Below are 20,545 nucleotides of genomic sequence, written 5' to 3'. Positions count from 1 at the left end.
GTGGGGGGGGGGGGGGGGGGGGCAATCACTTTTTCACAGGGCCATGTAGGTTTGGATTTTCTTCCCCCTTAATAAAAAAACACTAATTTAAAAACTGCATTGTGTGTTTACTTGTGATATCTTTGTCCAATATTTCCATCTGCTTGATCTGAAACATTTTACTGTGAAAAACCATGCAAAAACAAAAGAAATCAGGAAGGGGGGCAAACACTTTACTGTGTGTGCACGCGTGCCATCTCACCACAGGAGTTCTCATCACTGCCGTCGGTGCAGTCCTCGTCTCCATCACACTGCCAGACGGACGGGATGCAGCGACCGTTTCCACACTGAAACTGGCTGGCCTCACATTCTGTCTTAGTACCTGCAGAGAGACAGAGGGGGGGGGGGGATGAGGACAACTAAAAAGTGATTTCAGTTATCATTTACTGTTTAGAAATAATGCTCTTTGTTTAGTCCTAACAGAGTTCCCTACAGTGCTGTAATTTCAAAACAAATTGTTTTAAACAGGACTAGCCGGCAGATTTTAGTCACCACTGAGCCACTCTGGAGACAGGCCAGCTCCACATGTTGGATTTCTATATAACATTGATTCTTCTTGCCACATGACCAACTACTCACAAATTCAACAGTACCTTACTGTAGTTCCTCTAACATCACAACCACCAGTTTAACAGCATCACCAACATAGCTGTATGAACACAACAGGAGAGACAACCTTCCTCAAATGATGGTGTTTGAGCACCCCCCCCTTATCCAAAACCATGTAGAACCACATTAACTTTTGATTTGACAAAATGATTGGGCAGATAACACCCTCAAACCTTACACAGCCAATTCAGATAAGGAAAAACCTAACGGGGGAAAACAAATTGGAAGAAACCTCAAGGAGGACAGAGGAGGGATCCTTCTTCCAGGACAGACAGACGTGCAATGGACAATCAGAATAATATTCAGATAGATTGTTGGCATAACAATGTGCATCTGGGAGGAGGCTGACTCCTCTCCATTAGGATTAGAGCAGATAGACGATGCCATCGTCCATCCTGAAGTTTCATTGTAGACATCATCTGATGTCAATTTTGTAGACACCCAACCATACTCTTCACCACAGAGGCCTGGAAAGAGGGCTGACAACCACACAAGAGGCAAAGCTCAAGCACACCACTCTAAGATAGGAAAGAGGAACAGACATACACAGAGGAAAAGAGACAAGGAGAGGCTGAACCTCCTGGAGAACAAAGATCAAAACAAACAAAAAAAAGGGTCTGTTGCTGCAGGGAAAGGGACCAGGACCAAAAGCTCGTAAGGTCCATAAGGTTGACAGGCCCCTGTCCGGTGTGAGACTCAAGTCAAGGGTGTTAACGCTGCAGTGAGTGGGTATATTTTAGAGGATCAAAGGCCTTCTTCGGGTGAACATAGAAGTCACCTATAACTAAAATCTCATCCAAATGAGTAACAAAGTCAGCATCTCTGTTCACTACAACAACACCCAACTACCCGTCACAGTTAAGGGACCAGAGACAATCTGTTGGAAACTCTGGCACCAGGTAGACAGTAAAACGTGACTTGCGATGCTGATCTAACGTTGCAGGTAATGGCGATCCTCCATTACTAGTGTGCATTGTTTAGCCCTGTTTGTGGGGAAAAACAAGACACGCAGGCAAACGGGACTACCAGCAAGGGTTCAGAACCAGTTTGTAGTCATGAGGACTGCAGACCAGGCCACGCAACCAGTCGCTTGCTCTTTCAAAGCCTTCCCAATGCCACTGAACACTGCTGGAGGTGGCTATGCTAGTGCTTTCACTATAGATCTGGTATCAAACCTGCGGCAGAAGCGGACAGAATTTAATTCACCAAGAGGCAAATGGCGACATGAAATCTGCCACATTAAAATCTCAATATGTGGAAGGAAAATCGCAATTACATTTTTTCCCCCTCAAATCATTCAGCCCTAATTTGGAGCAGAGAGAGAGTAACCGTTGCAGGAGAGTGAAGATTAACAGAAAATTGAGGAGGGAGAAAGCGCAGGGAGTGTCACTGCATCCGAGCAGAGTCACGCGACCTACGTGTATCTGCATTCAGTTCCCAGATTGCTCAACACTTGGTGTTCTCATGCGTGTTGAATGAAGTGAAACTACAAGTAGAAACCAGACTTTCCACAAGGTCATACTAGAAAGTAGAGTTTCTGCAGTGTAGTGTGTGCTCCGTCGTACTTGAGTTTGTGACGACTTCAGGTCTTAAACAATCTGAGTTTGATGCCTTTATCTGAAAACAATTGAAGACGTCACCTTGGCTACACCTGATATGAGTGCAGCATGGCAGGAGATAATTATACAGCCAACAGTGCCAAAAACCTGCAGACCTCCACAGCTCAGAAAGAGCTTCCTCCATAGTAGGAAAGTTCACCATGCTCAACATGTTGCCTTCCAATAAGATCCAGCCAACTGTTGGCTTGCATTAATGGCCAACTGTGCTGTGGCCAACAATGAATGACTGGTCAACTAGGCCTGCGACTAATGCCGGTTTTCATTATTGATTTGTTGTACTGTTTTGACTGTTAATTGAATATTTGTTTAAAAACAAATTTCAGGACTGAATACTAGAATGTAGTTTTTGCAGTGTAGTGTGCAGTCTGTTGTACTGGCGTTATTTTAAGACCTGAAATCGTCACCAACAGTCTGACCTTGACGCCTCGGTCTGGACTGTGTGTCTGCCCAGGTGGTAAATGGAGCACACAGCAATGACAGAAGCCCAGGAGAGGTTACAGATCAAGCAGACTCGCTGTGCAACTGAGAAATGAAGTTGCGCTGGAAAGGAAAAAAAAAAAACACACACCACATTTTCGGGCCAAAAGGATTATAGGGGTTTACACCAAAATTCTATTCTGTCAGGATGGAAAAAGCCTCTAAAGGCTGCATTTAGTTACTGAAACGCTATTATGAAACTGTTTTAAGTGGGTCAGCAGATCCTTAAGGGAGAGAAACACCCCCCACCGATCTGATTTGAACAGAGGAGCTTCAGGCCTTAAATGAAGCAGCAACACATGAGCGAAAACCTGCATGAATGAAATTGTGCCCAAGTTATAAACTCTATGGTCCTACTGTGCAGCTGTGGGCCCGTTAGGATCCTCCATCATATCAGCAACATGACCAGGTTTAGATTTTAGACTGTAGGTCGGACAAAACAATTGTCACCTTGTATTGTAGGAAATTATGGCTAAACATGATGCAAGTCCACAAACTTCATAACATGGGAGGTGGTAATACAGCCAACAGATTTCCATTCAATCAAGACTACAGCAGCTGTACCTACACCACAGAATAGAGTGTATGCTGACCTCTTATCCACATTACCATTTCAAATCAGCACAATGGATCACAGCCTACCTACATTTTAAATTAGGACACATGAGCCCATCAACCCATCTAACAAATAACCACTAACATACAGACAGATAACACAAAACATTTCTTCAAGCGCCTCCACAGCTCAGGAAAGCTTCCCTACATAGTAAGAAAGTTCACCATGCTCACCACGTTACCTCCTGATAAGATCCAACCAACTGTTTGATTTGCATCAACTACTAACTGATGCTGAAGCCAACCATGGCTGAGGACTGCAACTAATGCTGGTTCATTAATTTGTTGTGTTGTAAATATAAAAATGCCAGAATATAAAATATTGTTGCCCATAATAAATTCCTGTATATGGAGGGCGATATCCTCCAGATGCTCATTTCCCCCCCACCCTTCACTAAAAATTTAAAAACCCTACAAATCCTCACATTGAAAAGATTGAAACCTGTCATTTGATAACTTTTGTGATGATCAGGTACTTCATTGAAGCCCATCATTTCAACACTCTTGTCAACTTAAATTTGCAACATATAGCCTATAGTAGAGGACTGGTTGCTCAAATCCTTTGTCATTGCACACACGGAAATAGGTTCCATCAGCGAATGAAAACAAGTTTAAATACACAGTAAAAAAGGGGGCATGAAAGGACTCATTTCCTAATTTTGCAAGTATAAAGCAAGTTTTTGTAAACTATTAGGTTTCCTTCAAATCTGAGATGAACACAACTCCCAGTGTTTCCCATTAATTAAAGAGACTATGGCGGCCAGCCTATGTGCGTTTTGCACCACTGCTCCTCACAGCTGTAAGCTCGCATGCTCACGCACTTTAGCATCTGACCAAGAAAACAACTTCTTTCTTTTGAAGACAACATCGTTTCATGTCAAGTACAGTAACGTACGGTTGAATCTGTTAATTCTGGCATTATTTCTTTGGTATCCCACATTTTTTTAAATTAAGCCACAAAAAGACTCCAGCTACAAGATACCATTTTAAACTTGACAGGCCTACACCAACACATTACTTTAGCGAGCTGTTAAACTGCTGTTATAAAAAAATTGGCTATTTAAAAAAAAAAAAAAAAAAAGTATTTACAAAGCGTAAACACAAAGGCCCACTAATAACTTTTTTTTTTTTTTTTTTTTTAAATAGCCAATTTTTTTATTAAAAGATGTACCCTGGTACCAGAAACTTATTGAAACAAAAGATGTATAAAATCGTGCTTTGAGTGTATGATTGCGTTTCCGCTGGAAATGTCCTTGCCACACAGCAAAAATAATCACTAAAAAAAGAAACAAAACCGCTTTTCCATGTTGTTCAGCGTTTTAATATAGTTTATATCGCCAGCAGGCGTTTTGAAATGCCATTCCAAAAGGCAGTATGCATTTGTGAATGCTGCTCTATGCACCTCTATTAGATATTCAGTATGACAGTACTTGTGGTCATGCTCTCAGTCTCAAACAGAGCTTGTAATGTGACATGCCTGAACAAATATTACTGGGACCACTACAGAAAGTTACAAAGAAACTACAGAAAGAAAAAAAAAAAAAAAACATTCAATATTCAGGAATTCTACACTGCAAGAGGACCCCTGTGAGAGGTTTGATTTGATTTTAAACAACTTTCTGTTTGTTAACTGTATTAATTAACATTTTAGCTTTTATGTTGTATTTGATTTAATGTTGACACCTTGATTTTTATTCATATTTAAATTTTCTTCAGTTATTAAAAAAACTCAAAATGTGTTGTGCACATGATCATGATGGTACCACCTCTTACTCATTTTGAGCCAGGAAAAATCATGATCATTGCCATTAATTGAAGTACAGTTTTAAAAGCTTTTGATCAGAGTTTCCCATTAATAATGTAGTTTGGACCTTGTCCAGCACCTTGTTATGATTGTACCGTGATGCAGACTTTCCAGACACACTGGGCCAATTTAAAAATTTGTAATTGAGACATGAAACGTTCACCATGGTGCCAGAAACATTGGGAACCTGTTCAATGATCTACAGAAGCAATCTACATTTCACATATGCCACAATTCACCCTATAAAACCTGGAGGATAAAAAAAAAAAAAAAAAAAGGGACCTTACATAATGAACCGTAATGTTTTTATTAACTTAAAATGAACCATTTCTATCTACATACACCACAGGTTCTCTTTACCTGGAAGTCACCATGTCTCGCCGCCATGTTTCTGCAATAGCCCAAACGGACAAACTATGTTGAATACTTACAAAGAAGAACAACAAGTAGTAGCAGCAGCCGCCGCCGTCTGGTTTATTAGAAGTAAGAAGAGAAACAAAGAGGACCACACATCATTTAGCATAAGAGCCAAAAGAGCGTGTCAACCACCGCAGCTTCTCCTCCACGCTTTAGAGGGGTGAGCGCGAGTCATTTGTTGCAATCACAACTCTCACCAGTAGATGCCACTAAACCATTACTCCGTAATTAGTAGTTACTGATTTAATAATGATTTAGAGTTCCAATTTGACAGGTTAGGATATTTGAGACTAAGATGAACAACATTTCAAATATTCAATATTAAAAATGGTATCCATATTAGTGAATTTGATGATGCATATAAAAATATTCAAAGTGCTTGTTGTGTGTCTGACATTGGTTTCACCTACAACACTGAAAACACAATTGTTTAACGTAACCCTGCGATATGACAACAACAATTCACTACCACATCGGAGGATTGCACTGTACTATAGTTTATTTGGTCAATTGGATAAACGGTTCAACATCAAATTACAATCACACACACACACACACTCCTGCCTTTAGAGATATCCAGTGTATCAGATTTCAGTTTACATGTTTAATCCTTATACCATTACATCCACACTTGGGCAACAACCTGCATAATTCCATAAGAATGTCTTATAATTACATGTCATTCCATGACGCAATTACCCATTCACCATGGTGTTACCTCTCACAGTATTTAGTGTCTTGTACTTTTAAACTACATGCTCCAGTTGTGCTGAAAAAGCACAAAAATATAAAGCCAGAAGTGCACACACCAGTCATCATCATGAGTTGTTACATGAAGGAAACAGTTCACATCAACAGTAAAAATCCTGACTCATCACTTCAGCCTGAGCTACTGCTCACTGCTGCTGACATACATTTAATGCTGACTGAGCTGGAGAAAGACAGGGTGATCATAGAGACCATTGCAAATAAGTGGCTGCTTAGTCCTTTGTTGACCAAAAACAAATCAACGTGTCAGCCAAAGAAGTAGCTTAAGGGTGCAGCAGGGTTCTCAAACCTTGTTTCAACATAAGCAGTGGCCTGCCGGCCCAGGGGCCAGTAGAAATTTATGTCAGGTTAGCTGATTGGCCAAGATTGACTGTTGCTCTGTCTACATCAGAAGTCAGCTGAGAACGTCCTATGCTGTGTCTAAATGCAACATTGTAACTGTGGGGTGTCTTAAAGTTAAATGTGCTCCAGCCTACTTAAGTGGCGTTCGCCTATCTGATTAGCTCAGTTAATGTTGCAACTGGTGGTCATAGCTGACTGTGCCCAGAGTGGGAGCTCGGAGCACCTGGGGATTATTTGTGTTTACACCAATACTCTAGCACTGGAGGTTTTCAGGCCTGGGGCGGAAGGACCCAGCAGGGAATGATAGCAGGGAGCAGCGTGGACTGGGCAACAAAACTGCACTCAGCAGCCTCCCAGTGAACAAAGTGTCAAAGACCAACAGGGAATACAAAAATGTTTTGTTGTTTTAAGAAAATAAAATCGCTTCTTTGTTGCTTGAATTAATTACAATTTATATTCGAGAAATATACCCCCCCCCCCCTCCCCGGGCCATTAAAAATACGTGAAGAGCCAGGATAACTGATCTACTCGCCCGCAGGGAGAGACAAACATCAGTCAACTTTTCTGGCAGTTCCTTTTGCTCCCCACCCCATCTATTCATCCAGCCATCCATGTTCACCCATGTTTGTTTTTGTAATTTACATGAACAGCTATAGTTTCCTGAGTTTCAGCGCCAAAGCTATACTTTTAAATGAAATGTTTATGAAATGTGCTGTTTCATAAACATGTTTAACTTTTGATTTAGCTAAGAGAAGCCTGATGAAACAAATCTGGGAAAATGCTCAACTGTTGGCGGTCTAAATAATCAAGTCAATATTAACAAGAGGATTTAGTAGAGAGACATTCAGGGGAAATGTGGATTATAGAACACTAAACTTAAGTATTTCTTTAAAAAAAAAAAAAAAAGACACACTCATGAAATAAACACCTGTTGTTCCCTGAATACTACCACTATGATCTCTATGAACCCATTCAATCTGGCTTTAAGAGCACATCACAGCACTGAGACCGCCCTCATCAAAATAATGACCTTCTCATTGCTGCTGATTCTGGACATAGTATCCTCATTCTTCTAGATCTCTCAGCAGCCTTTGACAGTTTCTCACTGTCCTTCTCAGCCCTCTTTTTGAATGTGTTGGCCTCACCGGTTCAGCAGTCTCCTGGCTCCAGTCATCTCTCTCCAATAGGGAACAGGTTCATCACCTTTAGAGACTATAGCTCCCCCCCCCCCCCCCCCCCCCCCCCCCCCCCCCCCCCCTCGGTCTCAGTCAAACAAGATTTACATGCTCCCCCTCGGTCAGATAATACGTCACCATGGTCTCAGTTTCCACTGCTATGCTGATGACACACAGCTGTATATCAGCACCAAACCATCCACTCGGCTTCCCCCTCTGTCACTTGTTGACACTGTCTGAATGAAATAAAAACCTGGATGTCATCCAATCTACTCGAGCTAAACAGCAGCAAAACAGAGCTAATGGTAGTGGCTCCCAAGCCGCTGCTACAGAGGGTAGGTGATTTACTCCTTAAAGTGGATGGTTACTCCATCTCCCCATCCCACAAAGTCCACAACCTTGGTGTCATTTTGGACTCCACCCTTTCCTTCCAGTCACATGTCAAACTCATTACCAAAACTGCTTTCTACCACCATAAAAATATCTCCAGACTTTGATCACTCTCAGACTCTGTGGCAGAGTCACTCATCCATGCCTCCACCACCTCCTGCTTAGACTACTGTAATGGTGTCCTGTATGGGGTACCCAGCAAGGTCCTGGACAGGCTACAATATGTCTAGAACTCAGCTGCCAGGGTTCTCACACGAAGTAGGCCGTGGCAGCACATCACCCCAATCCTCAGCTTCACTGGCTCCTGGTCAAATTCCGCATCAACTACAAAATCCTACTCCTCACCTAAAATCTCCCTCCATGCCACTGCTTGTACTTACTGGACCTTTTCTATCCCTACACCACCTCCCGGAACCTGTGGTCCACCGACAAGGGCCTGCTCTCCGTCCCCCACACCAGACTGCAGACTTCTGGGGACAGAGCCTTCGGCGTCACAGCCCCCACCCTCTGGAACTCATCCCCACAGAGATCCACAATGCTCCCTCTCTGGACTCTTTCAAAAACCTTCTAAAAACCCACCTCTTTACAAAGGCATTTAACCCTAAATAACTTATTGTTCAGTCTCTGCAGTTATGTGTAAAGATTCCTTGGGTCTCGTGAAAGGAGCTATATTTAATTAAGTTATTATTGAATATACACCCAATTTAAGAAACAAGTGAAGATTTAAAATAACTGAAAAGTAGGGGTTGACCAAAAATCAGCCTGGCCAATATTCAGCATTTTTCCAATAATCTGCATCGGTCATTTTAAAAATAGATAGCCGATATAATAAGTGAATGTGTGATGATATCTGATGCAGCCGCTTCTCTCCATCTGTACTCCCCACTCTGTGCGCTGGAGCAATGTCCTGCCCATAGTACTAGCTGATAGGCTATTGCTCTTGACTTGTAACCAAACACTGAACATGGTGTAGAAGTAGTAAATAGAAGGAGCGAGCCATCACGCTGCAGCCCTTCCCCTCCTGTCTCAGCAGAGCTCTGCGCACACACGGTAGGAACAGCGGAGGAGATCAGTGTAGCTTACACAAGTTGACCCTAATTACGCCAGTTACAATAAGTGCAGCAAAACCAGCAGTACTAGTAAAAGGCTGTTACGGCATCAGTACAACAAGCAGGAACGTGTACAAAGCGATATAATCTGCTCTGTCTCATCCACCGCTAGCTTGGCTAATAGCTTGTTATAAAAAAGCTAAAATGAGATCTTTGTTTAGCTGAGATGCTACGTACCTTAAAATTTAGCAACTCCTTGCAAACTCAACTGCTTGACAATCCAGCTCCTCTCTACCAGCAGCAGAAGAGGGGAGGATGATATGAGGATGGACTAATACCGATGTCTGCGCTCTTCTTTCTAAACTATTTTGAGGTCAGGAATATAGTTTAACATATTCCTTATTAAACATTTTTAAAAGGCAATTATTAAGTAATGAAAAACCAATAGGAGTATAGATAAAGAACAGAACCAATGAGTGTATCAATAAAATCCTAACAATATAAAATTAATACAATATAAATTGCAGCAGGTAAAGACAAAGTTTATGATAATTTATCACTCATAGTTAACAAGTCCATCTCTGGGATGGATATCCAATTCATTTAAATTTACTATTTATGAACAATGAACATGACAATTAACTTTAATCTTGTTATTTTCAAAGTTGTGTTGGAGTTTGTGTTATTCTAAATTTGACACCAAGAATACACACACGTCTAATTGGTTACTAATAATCAGTATCGGCCCGGAAAAAAGCATATCTGTCCATCCCAAAATTACTGACATTTCCCTCAATAGGCCTGTGTGTTTGCAAGACTGAGCTCAGAGTACAAATCATGTATACATGCTGTGGAGTTGCAGATTTTTGGATGCATTTTTCTAACATTTCAAGGCAGCAATTGGCTTGCATATCACAACACAGACTCTAAGTTCATTATTATAGACCATGAGCATTTAACATCAATTCTGCATAATGTTTTTGCCAAAGTTACATTATTGTTGGGTGGTAATGCAGATTAAGAGTAGACTGATTTGAAGTGTCTGTTCAGCATTACTTAATGATGTTAATGTATCTTTGCCACTTTGAGAGCACTTACCACCTCCACTAAGCGATTTCCTGGGGGGCACCCTGTACTGAATTAAATGGAAACCAACAGATACCTTGAACAGGAGCAAAAATACATCTAAATATGAAACAGCAACATGATTCAGAAGCGTTGGCTGTAGTGTAAAGTAAACTTGAGATCTAGTTAATGTGGTGCAATAACCAAGAACCCAAGTTGCAGGGAATGATACTCCTTTAAGGGTGTATTCTCTTGAGTTACTACTTCAGTGTCTCTACAGAAACCCATTGACTTGCTGTCTGGAAAACTGCATACCCTGCGCTTTGATCTAAATCAGCACAACAACAGACTTCAATAGTAACCTGAAGTATACAAGCCAGTCGGGTATTCTCCATTTCCCTGCTGTGTCAGAGTTTTTAGCTGACATTTGAAATCTAAACTCTCTCACCACCGTTTTGTCAAGTTATGAAAAATGTCACTGCTTCTACCCCTTCAAAATCCTTTGTGTGCCTATTTTTGTTGCTGTTTTGCACAAATGACCTCAAGATTAGTTCACGATGACTGAGTCAGAACACAAAAGGATTTGAGGGCTGGAGGCAGCAACATATCTCCTGTGGCTGCAGAATACCATTTGAAGAGTTCACACCTAAATAATGTGACTTCTCAACACTACCACCATTTACTAGGCTACTACATCACAAAATTACTATTCAAGTTCATTTTTGAAATCGGGTTTGTTGATTTTTCTGATGCAAGTGTGCTGATCAAAATGCCCATATTAAACCTATAGAGCCAATTATCTTGATAACTGAAGGCATACGCTTGAAATACCACTCTCGTATTCTATGGATTTGAAAGGGTAGATTGTGTGTGGAGCTGCAATGAACCATCTACCTCCCAAAATAGATCATTGTGGTCTATATAAATGCTGTCACACTGGAGGTCATGGTAATGAAATTTTCCCCAGTAACAGAAATGGTTGCAGTGTACTCCTCCTCCCTCTGTCCTCCACCCCGCCCACTTCAAGAACCAAGCGCACCCTCACACAGCCACCCCCCATACAGCTGAGGATCTGAGTCTAGCATGGTATAACAGTAACCATGGAGAAAAAAAATAAATCAATCCTTTTTTAAAAATCAGGCCAGCGTTGTTGCTCTTGCCGCTACCTAATTTGCGTGACGTCTTGTTCAAATAGATGTACACAATCTGTGTGTGCGTGTTTGGTGCCGAGTGTGAGGAGGGGGTGGTGGCTGTAGATTTGGGAGTTTGTGTTCACACACACACACACACTTTTGATTCACCCCAAAGGCCATTTTCCACAGTAGGTAGGAATTCAAGAGACTGTGAAAGACACACAAAGAGCTAAACAGCTCACTCTGCCTCTTTGAGCCGTTTATCAAATTAGCCTGCCTACGAACTAGTGCTGAAATGATAAGAAACTGCATTAATCAAATTATGCCAAAGTTACGTTTTGTGATTATGCATTTGTTTTTGAGTGATAAGCTATATTGTGTTAGAAATAAAATTGATCATGAATAAAAAAAAAAAACACAATAGTTTTAAGTTTTTGATGACTGCATTTTACTACAGACTACTTTCATTGAGGGCCAGTAACGATTCAAGCTCAAGAGTCATTACAGGCCGTCTGTGAGCAGACTTCAAACTCTAAAGATGTAAATTTTGCCTTGTTTTACTGTTTATTTTGATGGATTGCCTATTGAACTTGGCGTTAGCGTGTTGGGTGGCTACTCCATCAAGCTGTGGAAGAGTCTGACTAATGTAATATTGAGGGACATAAAGAGAAAGTTGAGCCTGATTTTAAGCCAACTAAATAATGTGTAACTGATGTTGCTTTTTGCCAACATTGTTGTTACACAGAAGCCTGTTCATGATCCTTGCTTGTGTGTAAATACACTACATAGACACTTGACTGTGGGCCACAGGCCAAATTCAGAAATTTCCAGCTTTCGCTCACTATCTTTTGTCTTTTTGGTTTTGCCATGTTAAGTCAACTGAGGTAAACATTTTCACTGACTGGTAAATCAAAAATTCTAGGCCACAGTAGGTTACAGTGCAAAAACTCAAGCAATACTCACAGCGGCCATTTAAATAATCGGGCAGGAGCCACAGTTGGCCCGTGGGCCATAGTTTGCCCATCCCCTGTGATATAGCTACCTATGGCCGATTGAGTTAATCTAACCCCCTCATAAAATTTATAAAGGACCTGCAATTCTCCAAGAGCGCAAAACATTTCAGTCAGCCCATAAAATAAATTACCGTAAAACTTAAATTAATAGCCGAGTCCCAAATAGCCGCCTATCTCCTTTACTGGCCTGGTGTGAGAACACATTGACGAACAAACGCAGGTCGCCATTAGACACCTGGTCTGGTTTTTATAGAAGTTCTTTGGATGTATAAAACCTCTTAAACACCACGGGGTCGCCGTTTTAGCTGCTTAGATCGTTAATACAAACATTAATGTTTAAACGTATGATCAATTCAGTGATTTTAGCAAATAAAAGGATCGGGCTATTATTCAAGGTTTTACGGTATGTAATACACTCATCAGATTGTTCTTTTTAGCAACCTATAAAAGAGGTGAGTGCATAGTAGCTCAAGTTACAATTTAACCTGACCACGAAATGCCTCTTTATATGCAGTCAATCCAAACCATGTCTTTGGCAAACAAAGGTGTGTTTGGTAGTCAGTGGTATGTAAGGGGTTAGCCGCCATTGGACAACTGGGGGGGGGATAGAGAAACAAATACAACAATTTCTGAAATAAACTGGCTGCCCCAGCTATAAAACGCACAAGATTGCTAGATTAACTAATTAAAATAAGGAAATTATTGATAATTGCAGTACTAGTGCCAACTGCTCTACAGTAACCACCAGTTGGTAGCGACAACTTAACCTTGGCCACTCTGCTCATTAAGCCCTCATCGGGCTCACCTGCGGTCGGTAATTGGCCGCGGTCACTCCTCTCCCTCTGTGTCCGCTCCCCCACCGGGACTGCGGTGCTGCTCACTACCACTGCTGTCAAATGTATCGCTCCGTATCAATCCACAGCAATCCTCTTTCTAATTTCCCCCTGCCATCCCGCTCCCGGCTTCCACTTCAGGAATAAATAAATAAATTACCAAGCTCGGGGGGGGGGGGGGTGATGGCAGAGGAGAATCCCACAGTGGAAGTGAATGAGAAATGAGGACACGCATAGACGCCAACACAGTCCAAGAAGCAGGTGGTTTTATTCGTAAGGGCTGCGTGTTTTCAGGGTAACAATTCAATGACCGCCGGGCTCAATGGCCATGAATGAGCAGGCAACACAACTCCTAAACTAACGGGCCTCTCCATCCCCCCCACTTTCATTTCCAAAAACAGAGCGAAGACACCCAAGCTAAATGAAAGACAATTAACAGGACACACACACACACACACACACACACACACACACAGCAGATGTATCGCTTTTAGCCCATACAAGGCGTAATGTAAGGGGCTCTCTTTACTCAGAAGAAGCGCGAGGTTGACAAGCCCATGGTGTAGCCAAACACGGCCACTCCTTCAAGGAGCAGCCAAGACAGGTGTACAGTAAGGTAATCTTAGCTAACCTCACCGCGCACTGTGCGCGTTTCCCTGCACAGTGACTCCCAACACGCACACACACACAGCAAACGCATACACTGCGGACTCGAGACTTACCGTTGACGTTGATGCAGTGCTGGAGACACATTAGCATCGGCAGCAGGAGGATCCCCGGTGTGGACGTGACCATCTCTCGCAGCGTACGGTTGCTAGCTGAGCGCTCGCGGGCTGCCTCTCTCTGCCCTGACTGACTGCTCGCCTGCCTGCCTGCCTTTCTTGCTTGCTCGCGCTGGCCTGCTTGGCCTTTGATTTATCCGGTTCACGCGCAAACCACACATACACACGCAACAAACAGGCGCGCTCATCCACAACACAGCACGGAACAGAACGGCCGCTCTCCTGACGACGCTGCCGACCGATCAGCAGCACGCGCTGCAGAGAACTGTACCCGGCGAGGAGCTGTGAGAATAAAACGGAGGCGGCAGACGCGCCGACCACGCGCCTTTTGATCTCTTCCTACAACCACGCGCCGTGGGGGGCGTTCGGGCTCCCGATCGCTCCTCTCGTGCTGAAATCCATTTCCTGAAATTGATGGTAACGAGCGGCCCCGGTGACCGGTGTGTTAGTGCTGCTACACAGAGCCTGTCACAGCTGAGGAGGATATTCCCCCTCCTTCAGACTGTCTTTTGCACATTGTTAACCCTTCACTATCCGCATGAAATAATTAGGCCTAAAATAATAAAGTCGTTTTTATTTACATTCAGAGAAATTATGTATGAAAACATTGTCGGGCAAAACTGGTTATAGATGGCCTAATCAGTAAAAGAAAAAAAGGTAGCTTAACCAGATTGGAAAACTATGATTAACCTATGTAGGCCCAATGACAGATTTTCATTCTAGCCAATCACTCCTTCACCTTCAGCAAGGGGGAGTTTATCAAATGAAAATCTCTAAACTTTAACCACACTCCTGTAGCTCCTCCAGTACAAAGTACCTCCCCCCAATACCCTGTACTTTTTTATTACTTCACTTTCTTACTAAACTGAAATATCCTCAATTTAAATCTGAACCTAAGTAGCCTGTGTTTCTGCTAAACAGTGGCCACTGTGACCCCAAGTGGGAATTGCAGGGCACTGGCACATGTCAGGCCCATGCATCTCCCAAGATTCTTTGACTTTAATGTCAAACAGGACTTGGGAAATGGCAAAACTGCCTTTAATATCTGTCTCTCTATTAAGAGGTGCGATGTATGTTATCCAAACAGGAAAACTGACAATTACCTCAGCTCATCATTCAATATGTCAACATTATAGAAGATCAAATGTGTTATCATCTTAGCAGCTAAAATAAAAGCTTCAAAAGCACCATATGTTTGGTTTTGGTTTTATTGCCGATCATTTTGTATGAGCAGATGTCTCATTTTTCAAAGAGTAAATACCAAATCCTGGAACCAAACCCAGCTCTTACATTTTCTTCCCTCTGTCTGTCTGATACTATTTCTCCCCATTTTGATCACCAGGCCTTTGGATTTTCCAGAGGGCTGCGTGCTGCCAGGTTTCATAGGCTCTCCGAGTCCTTATCAGAGGATTGAACCTTCGTCTTCAGTGATGGCTGCTGATACACCCCAAGGCTCATTCTGCCCCAGATTTTTACATTTTCCCTGAAAAAAACCCACAAAAAACCCACTGTACATTTCTGTATGATGAATTGTCTCTTGTCTCTCTCTGACTGTCAGTATCTCTTTCACCTTCAAACACACACTAACACACACACACACACATCGACTGCAGAGCTAAAGGTTGGAAATCCAGTCTTTTATGAAATACAACCGTGGAAAATCATTATTTGCTGGCTCCTCAGTGAAGATTTTTTTCTCCAAAAATCCATCAGCTCTTCGTATTTTACTTCGTATTTACTTAATTACTAATTAGCCATAAAACTGGTAGAAAAGAATTAGAGCTTTCATGAATCAGTAGAGTTTTTATTTTAACATGGCAGAAAATGGTCACAATATATTTGCTGGGGGGGTTGTTGATCACAATTTAGTGATCAACAAATCTGTTATTATTAATTGGATTTAACATCATTAACATCAGTGAGTTGGTGTGTGTGTGTGTGTGTGTGTGTGTGTGAGTGTGTGTGTGTGTGTGTTGCTACAGGCAACCACGAGACAGTGAAATCCAATCCAGCCATACCAGCTTGAGTCATAAATCCATGAGTTTGAAAGTTTATCAGACACCAAAACACTGCGAAGTGGTTTATTAAACAATGAGACAGGAGTTCACAACTGTGTAAAGTAGCAGTGCTAATGTCGTTTGAATGGACATCTTTATGAAACACAGATTTAGATTCGGTTTTAGATTTATTTTGCACCAAGACCAACAAAAGACTGGCTTATGGCTAACCGTAAAGGGACTTGGGCTGAAACGAGGCACCTGGGCTGTGACGTCAAGGCAAAAAATGGGCTATGGAAGAGCACAGATACCTTGGTTAAAAAATGCTTTCACATAAAGAACCCTGTGCTGCCACCATGTGACTAACCAGTGTGAGGTGGCTGCAAGCTGATTGCTTCTGAAAAGCTGTCAAAACTCTCTAATTAAACATGGCAGATAGATGTCACTCAGATGGCTCCATTTAAGCCACTTTCCCCCACATGCATGTTAACCTGTAAATGTTGTGGCGGTTGTCCAGTATAAATATCATGTGGGAACAGAAGAGGAAGTTGGTTTTTCATGTAAGATGCGCCAGCAATTGACTTCCTTACATTTCCAGAAATTTGCGACCACAATAAAGATCCACAGCAGCGATATTCCCAGTACATAATGTTATAGATTATAATGGTTTCTAAGTATGACTGTATTATGTAGCTAGCCGAGGTGATCCTGTCTTTTGAAATACAATAGCCATATGCAAAGGACCAGTGTAACATGTATTAGGTATAAGGCCTTGCATGTAATTACTTGGACACATTTAAATGCCCAGCGGTGCAGTGAAACAGCAGTTTTACAGTTGGTTATATAGAAGCAAAAAATAATACAAACTGAAGGAACTCTGCTACAGATGGTTTATAAAACCAGGCCCCGGTGGCATTTAAGTTTATCATTTTTATCTCATCTTGGAAAAATAGGATTCTGTATGTTAAAATCCAGCAGAGAAACGACATTTATGAGGCAGAGAATTGCACACAGCCTGAAGATATCAACGCATCCTCAGACCAAACAGCTTTATCCTCATCTCACCAGGAAGCTGCGGGGACCACTGGCTGAAAGCAGATATTTAATCATGCCGAGATCTGGGCCAGGTTTCTGAAGAGGTTTGTTGCCAAAGGGGGAGCTTCTTTATCTCTCTGTGAAGGAGAGCAGCCTGTCCACTCTTAAGGATTTTTATTTTCTCTACTTAGCCCTTAGAGAAGGTGGCAGAGAAGGAGGAGGAGGTCCTGCTGTGATTTAATACCACACTTAAATGATTCATCTTATCCAAAATGAGCCGAAACCTTGCGGAAAATTATTATTGAATCCACAACACTGAATTTTATAAAAGTAATATATTTCACTTGAATAACTGAAAAAGCAACCGCAAACTTGTCATCCCTTGAGGTGTCCTCCTTTCATGTTGAGTAAAAGCAGATGGAAGGTGTGGCTGGTTTGACGTTCCACACTGTCAGAAATAAGAAGCAAGGTGACAGTGGAAATAAAAAGAAACATAAAAAAATGTTACAAAATTGATAGCTGGGAAGATATCAATCAGTTTGCTAATCCAGTCATTCATTTTATTACACTGTGGCGATCAGTTTGGATACATGCTGCGAGCTCATGCTGTTCAGCACCACAGACAGCGACTCTAAAAGCTGATCATTCTCATTTGGGAAATTCCAACTTCTTGGGTTGCTTCTTCTTGGGTAAACAACGCAAAGTATTCACTATGATCTCTAATTTACTGGCATCCTAGTTGTTAAAGAAGCATCTGCCATTAGCAGGTATAAACCTCTGATCAGTGGTCTAAAAGCTCAAAAGGAACTGAAATTGTTTACATGGCAATGAGAGCAGTGGGTGTTGACATGTGATGATGTGTGTTACTGAGCCACTGAGCAATCAGCTGGCACACCTGGTATTTATTACCTGTTGTTTCCTGACACTTCTACCTGCTTCCGCTGTAGGGACGCACCTTTTTCTTGCCCCATACCAATTTGATACCTCAACTCAGAGTGTCTGCTGATCATCAAATCAATTTCTGGTCAAGCTTCCTGTCGTAGTTTTTGGTGGTTTAACCTCCTGGGGGTAGCTCTGACAGAGCCTCTGCTGCCAGTAGACGCTCGGACCGAGGGGTTTTCTCTAGAGCTTGAGTGTGAGGATGAAGAGTCGTTCTTCATGGGCCCATGGGTCAGGGAGCCCCAATGCCAGTCCGTCTCAGAGCTGAAGTCAGACTGCTGGTGTGTCCAGTGTAGTATGTTGTGATCAAACATGTGCACCTACCTCCTGTGGTGTATACTGGTATATCTAGTTGTACAGCAAGACGTGAGGCATTGCCGGATGGAGTGACAAGCTGTTCCTTTTGTTTGAGAGGAATGCTTGAGATTGAGAAGTGAGGTGAGCACAATTGTCTTGTTTTTGTTGCTTCAAAAGTAAAACTTTTGCTCTTTACATTTTATGCGATACAACTTTGTTAGGTATGAATGTTCAAAATTATAGCTTTGCACAAAGTGGAGTAGACAATAACATGTCTTTTGATACTTCAGCTGAAGTGCTATGTTGAGCTAACCTAGAGATTTAGCCAACATTAGCACACATGTGAGTTCGGGGCAAGTTGTCTCAATGACTTCGGGGAATGTCGTCACATGTGACAACTTTCCCCAGTACAAATATACACATAACATGCTCAAAAAACATTGTGATATTGTGTAATTACCTATGACGCCAGTAATACATGATACTGTAAATAGAATATTATACACCCTAGTTTACAGCAGCAGCCATATCCCTGGACTACACAAGACTCAATTTAAGAAGTAGTGTGTGCTTGTGGGTATATATGGTCTCAAACTGTAGGCATGAAGTGTGTTAGTAGACACAAACACACTGAGTGTTTTTGGACATGTATTGTACCCTTCTCTGAACTGTTCCTGCTGGCTTTCGTGTCCTGCATTTGGGTCCTCCAACCTACTACCTGCTTCACCACCCATTTACCGTGACAGGAAGGAAAGTAGTAGGATTAGCAATTATCAACAGAAGACAGGGAAAGGCAGCACACCACCTGGCATCATGTTAAAGACAGTCAGGCAGGTGAAGTTGAAGAACAAATCAATCAGAAGTATAGCCAAGGATCTTGACATAAATTACTATATTCTGACTCTACATTGTAATTTGGAAAAGTAGCTTGCTGATTAGATTACTATGCCAGCTGACATCTCTTTTGGCCTCGTGTGTGGAGCCATTTTCAAACAGTATTCTAAAGGAGATGTGGTTTACATGTGTGAAATGGGCCCACAGTGCTTGCACCTCAGGCCAGGCAATTTGTGTGCCAGACCTGTGACTCTGAATACATGTCAGAAACAGATGTACTTCATACAAAAATGCACATTAGTTGCAATTGTGTGCAAAACACCACATCTGTTTTGTTAAGAAGTTATAGATTCAAGCAAGTTATCTGCAGCATTCTATTCAATTACCATCTATATGCACTCCAGGAAACGTTTGATTTTAGAGTTCAAAGTAAAGAAGTAGCGCCACTTAATGTGTGCTCCGCCAGAATTTTTTGAATGGATTTTTTTTTTTTTAATTCTCTTGGCTTGGTGGTTTAGTTCTGGTTTGAATTTGAAATTACAATCGATATTCACAGTTAAGTGTTGTAATTGTTTGATAATCCACTTACCTGCCAATGGGGCAAATTGTCCTAAGTGCACGTTCTCTATTCAAAAGTCTCTCTCCATAATGAGAGAAGTTATGAAGATGTAATGGATACAAAATACCTGCCCAAGGATTCCTTCTTTCATTTGGTATGACAATTGTACCATTGTGATGGTGCTTAGTAAATATTAGACAGTGTGACAACATACCCTGCTCTCCATCCATCCATCGTCAGCCGCTTATCCATACAGGGTTGCGGGGGGGCTGGAGCCAATCCCAGCTGACATCGGATGCAAGGCGGGGTACACCCTGGACAGGTCGCCAGTCCATCGCAGGGCCACACATACACTCACCTAAAGGATTATTAGGAACACCTGTTCAATTTCTCATTAATGCAATTATCTAATCAACCAATCACATGGCAGTTGCTTCAATGCATTTAGGGGTGTGGTCCTGGTCAAGACAATCTCCTGAACTCCAAACTGAATGTCAGAATGGGAAAGAAAGGTGATTTAAGCAATTTTGAGCGTGGCATGGTTGTTGGTGCCAGACGGGACAGTCTGAGTATTTCACAATCTGCTCAGTTACTGGGATTTTCACGCACAACCATTTCTAGGGTTTACAAAGAATGGTGTGAAAAGGGAAAAACATCCAGTCCTGTGGGCGAAAATGCCTTGTTGATGCTAGAGGTCAGAGGAGAATGGGCCGACTGATTCAAGCTGATAGAAGAGCAACTTTGACTGAAATAC

General features: G+C 42.0%; 1 protein-coding gene across 2 annotated transcripts in view; it reads right to left on the bottom strand.

Moving 5' to 3' along the window:
* vldlr (very low density lipoprotein receptor) overlaps positions 1–14,571 on the bottom strand; it is a 59,971-nt gene extending 45,400 nt beyond the window's left edge. The window contains exons 1-2 of one of the 2 annotated variants that reach the window (XM_046066675.1): positions 14,071–14,571; positions 242–361 (exon numbers count right to left, since the gene is read on the bottom strand). In XM_046066675.1, the coding sequence (XP_045922631.1) occupies positions 242–361; positions 14,071–14,143 (193 nt within the window). In that variant the 5' untranslated portion in view covers positions 14,144–14,571. The remainder of the gene's footprint in view (positions 1–241; positions 362–14,070) is intronic. The other variant, XM_046066676.1, reaches the window with a different exon arrangement.
* Between the last annotated feature and the right edge of the window lie 5,974 nt (positions 14,572–20,545).

This window comes from Micropterus dolomieu, linkage group LG13, assembly GCF_021292245.1.
Source record: "Micropterus dolomieu isolate WLL.071019.BEF.003 ecotype Adirondacks linkage group LG13, ASM2129224v1, whole genome shotgun sequence".
Taxonomy (NCBI): domain Eukaryota; kingdom Metazoa; phylum Chordata; class Actinopteri; order Centrarchiformes; family Centrarchidae; genus Micropterus; species Micropterus dolomieu.
This window is presented reverse-complemented; position numbering and strand designations above follow the sequence as displayed.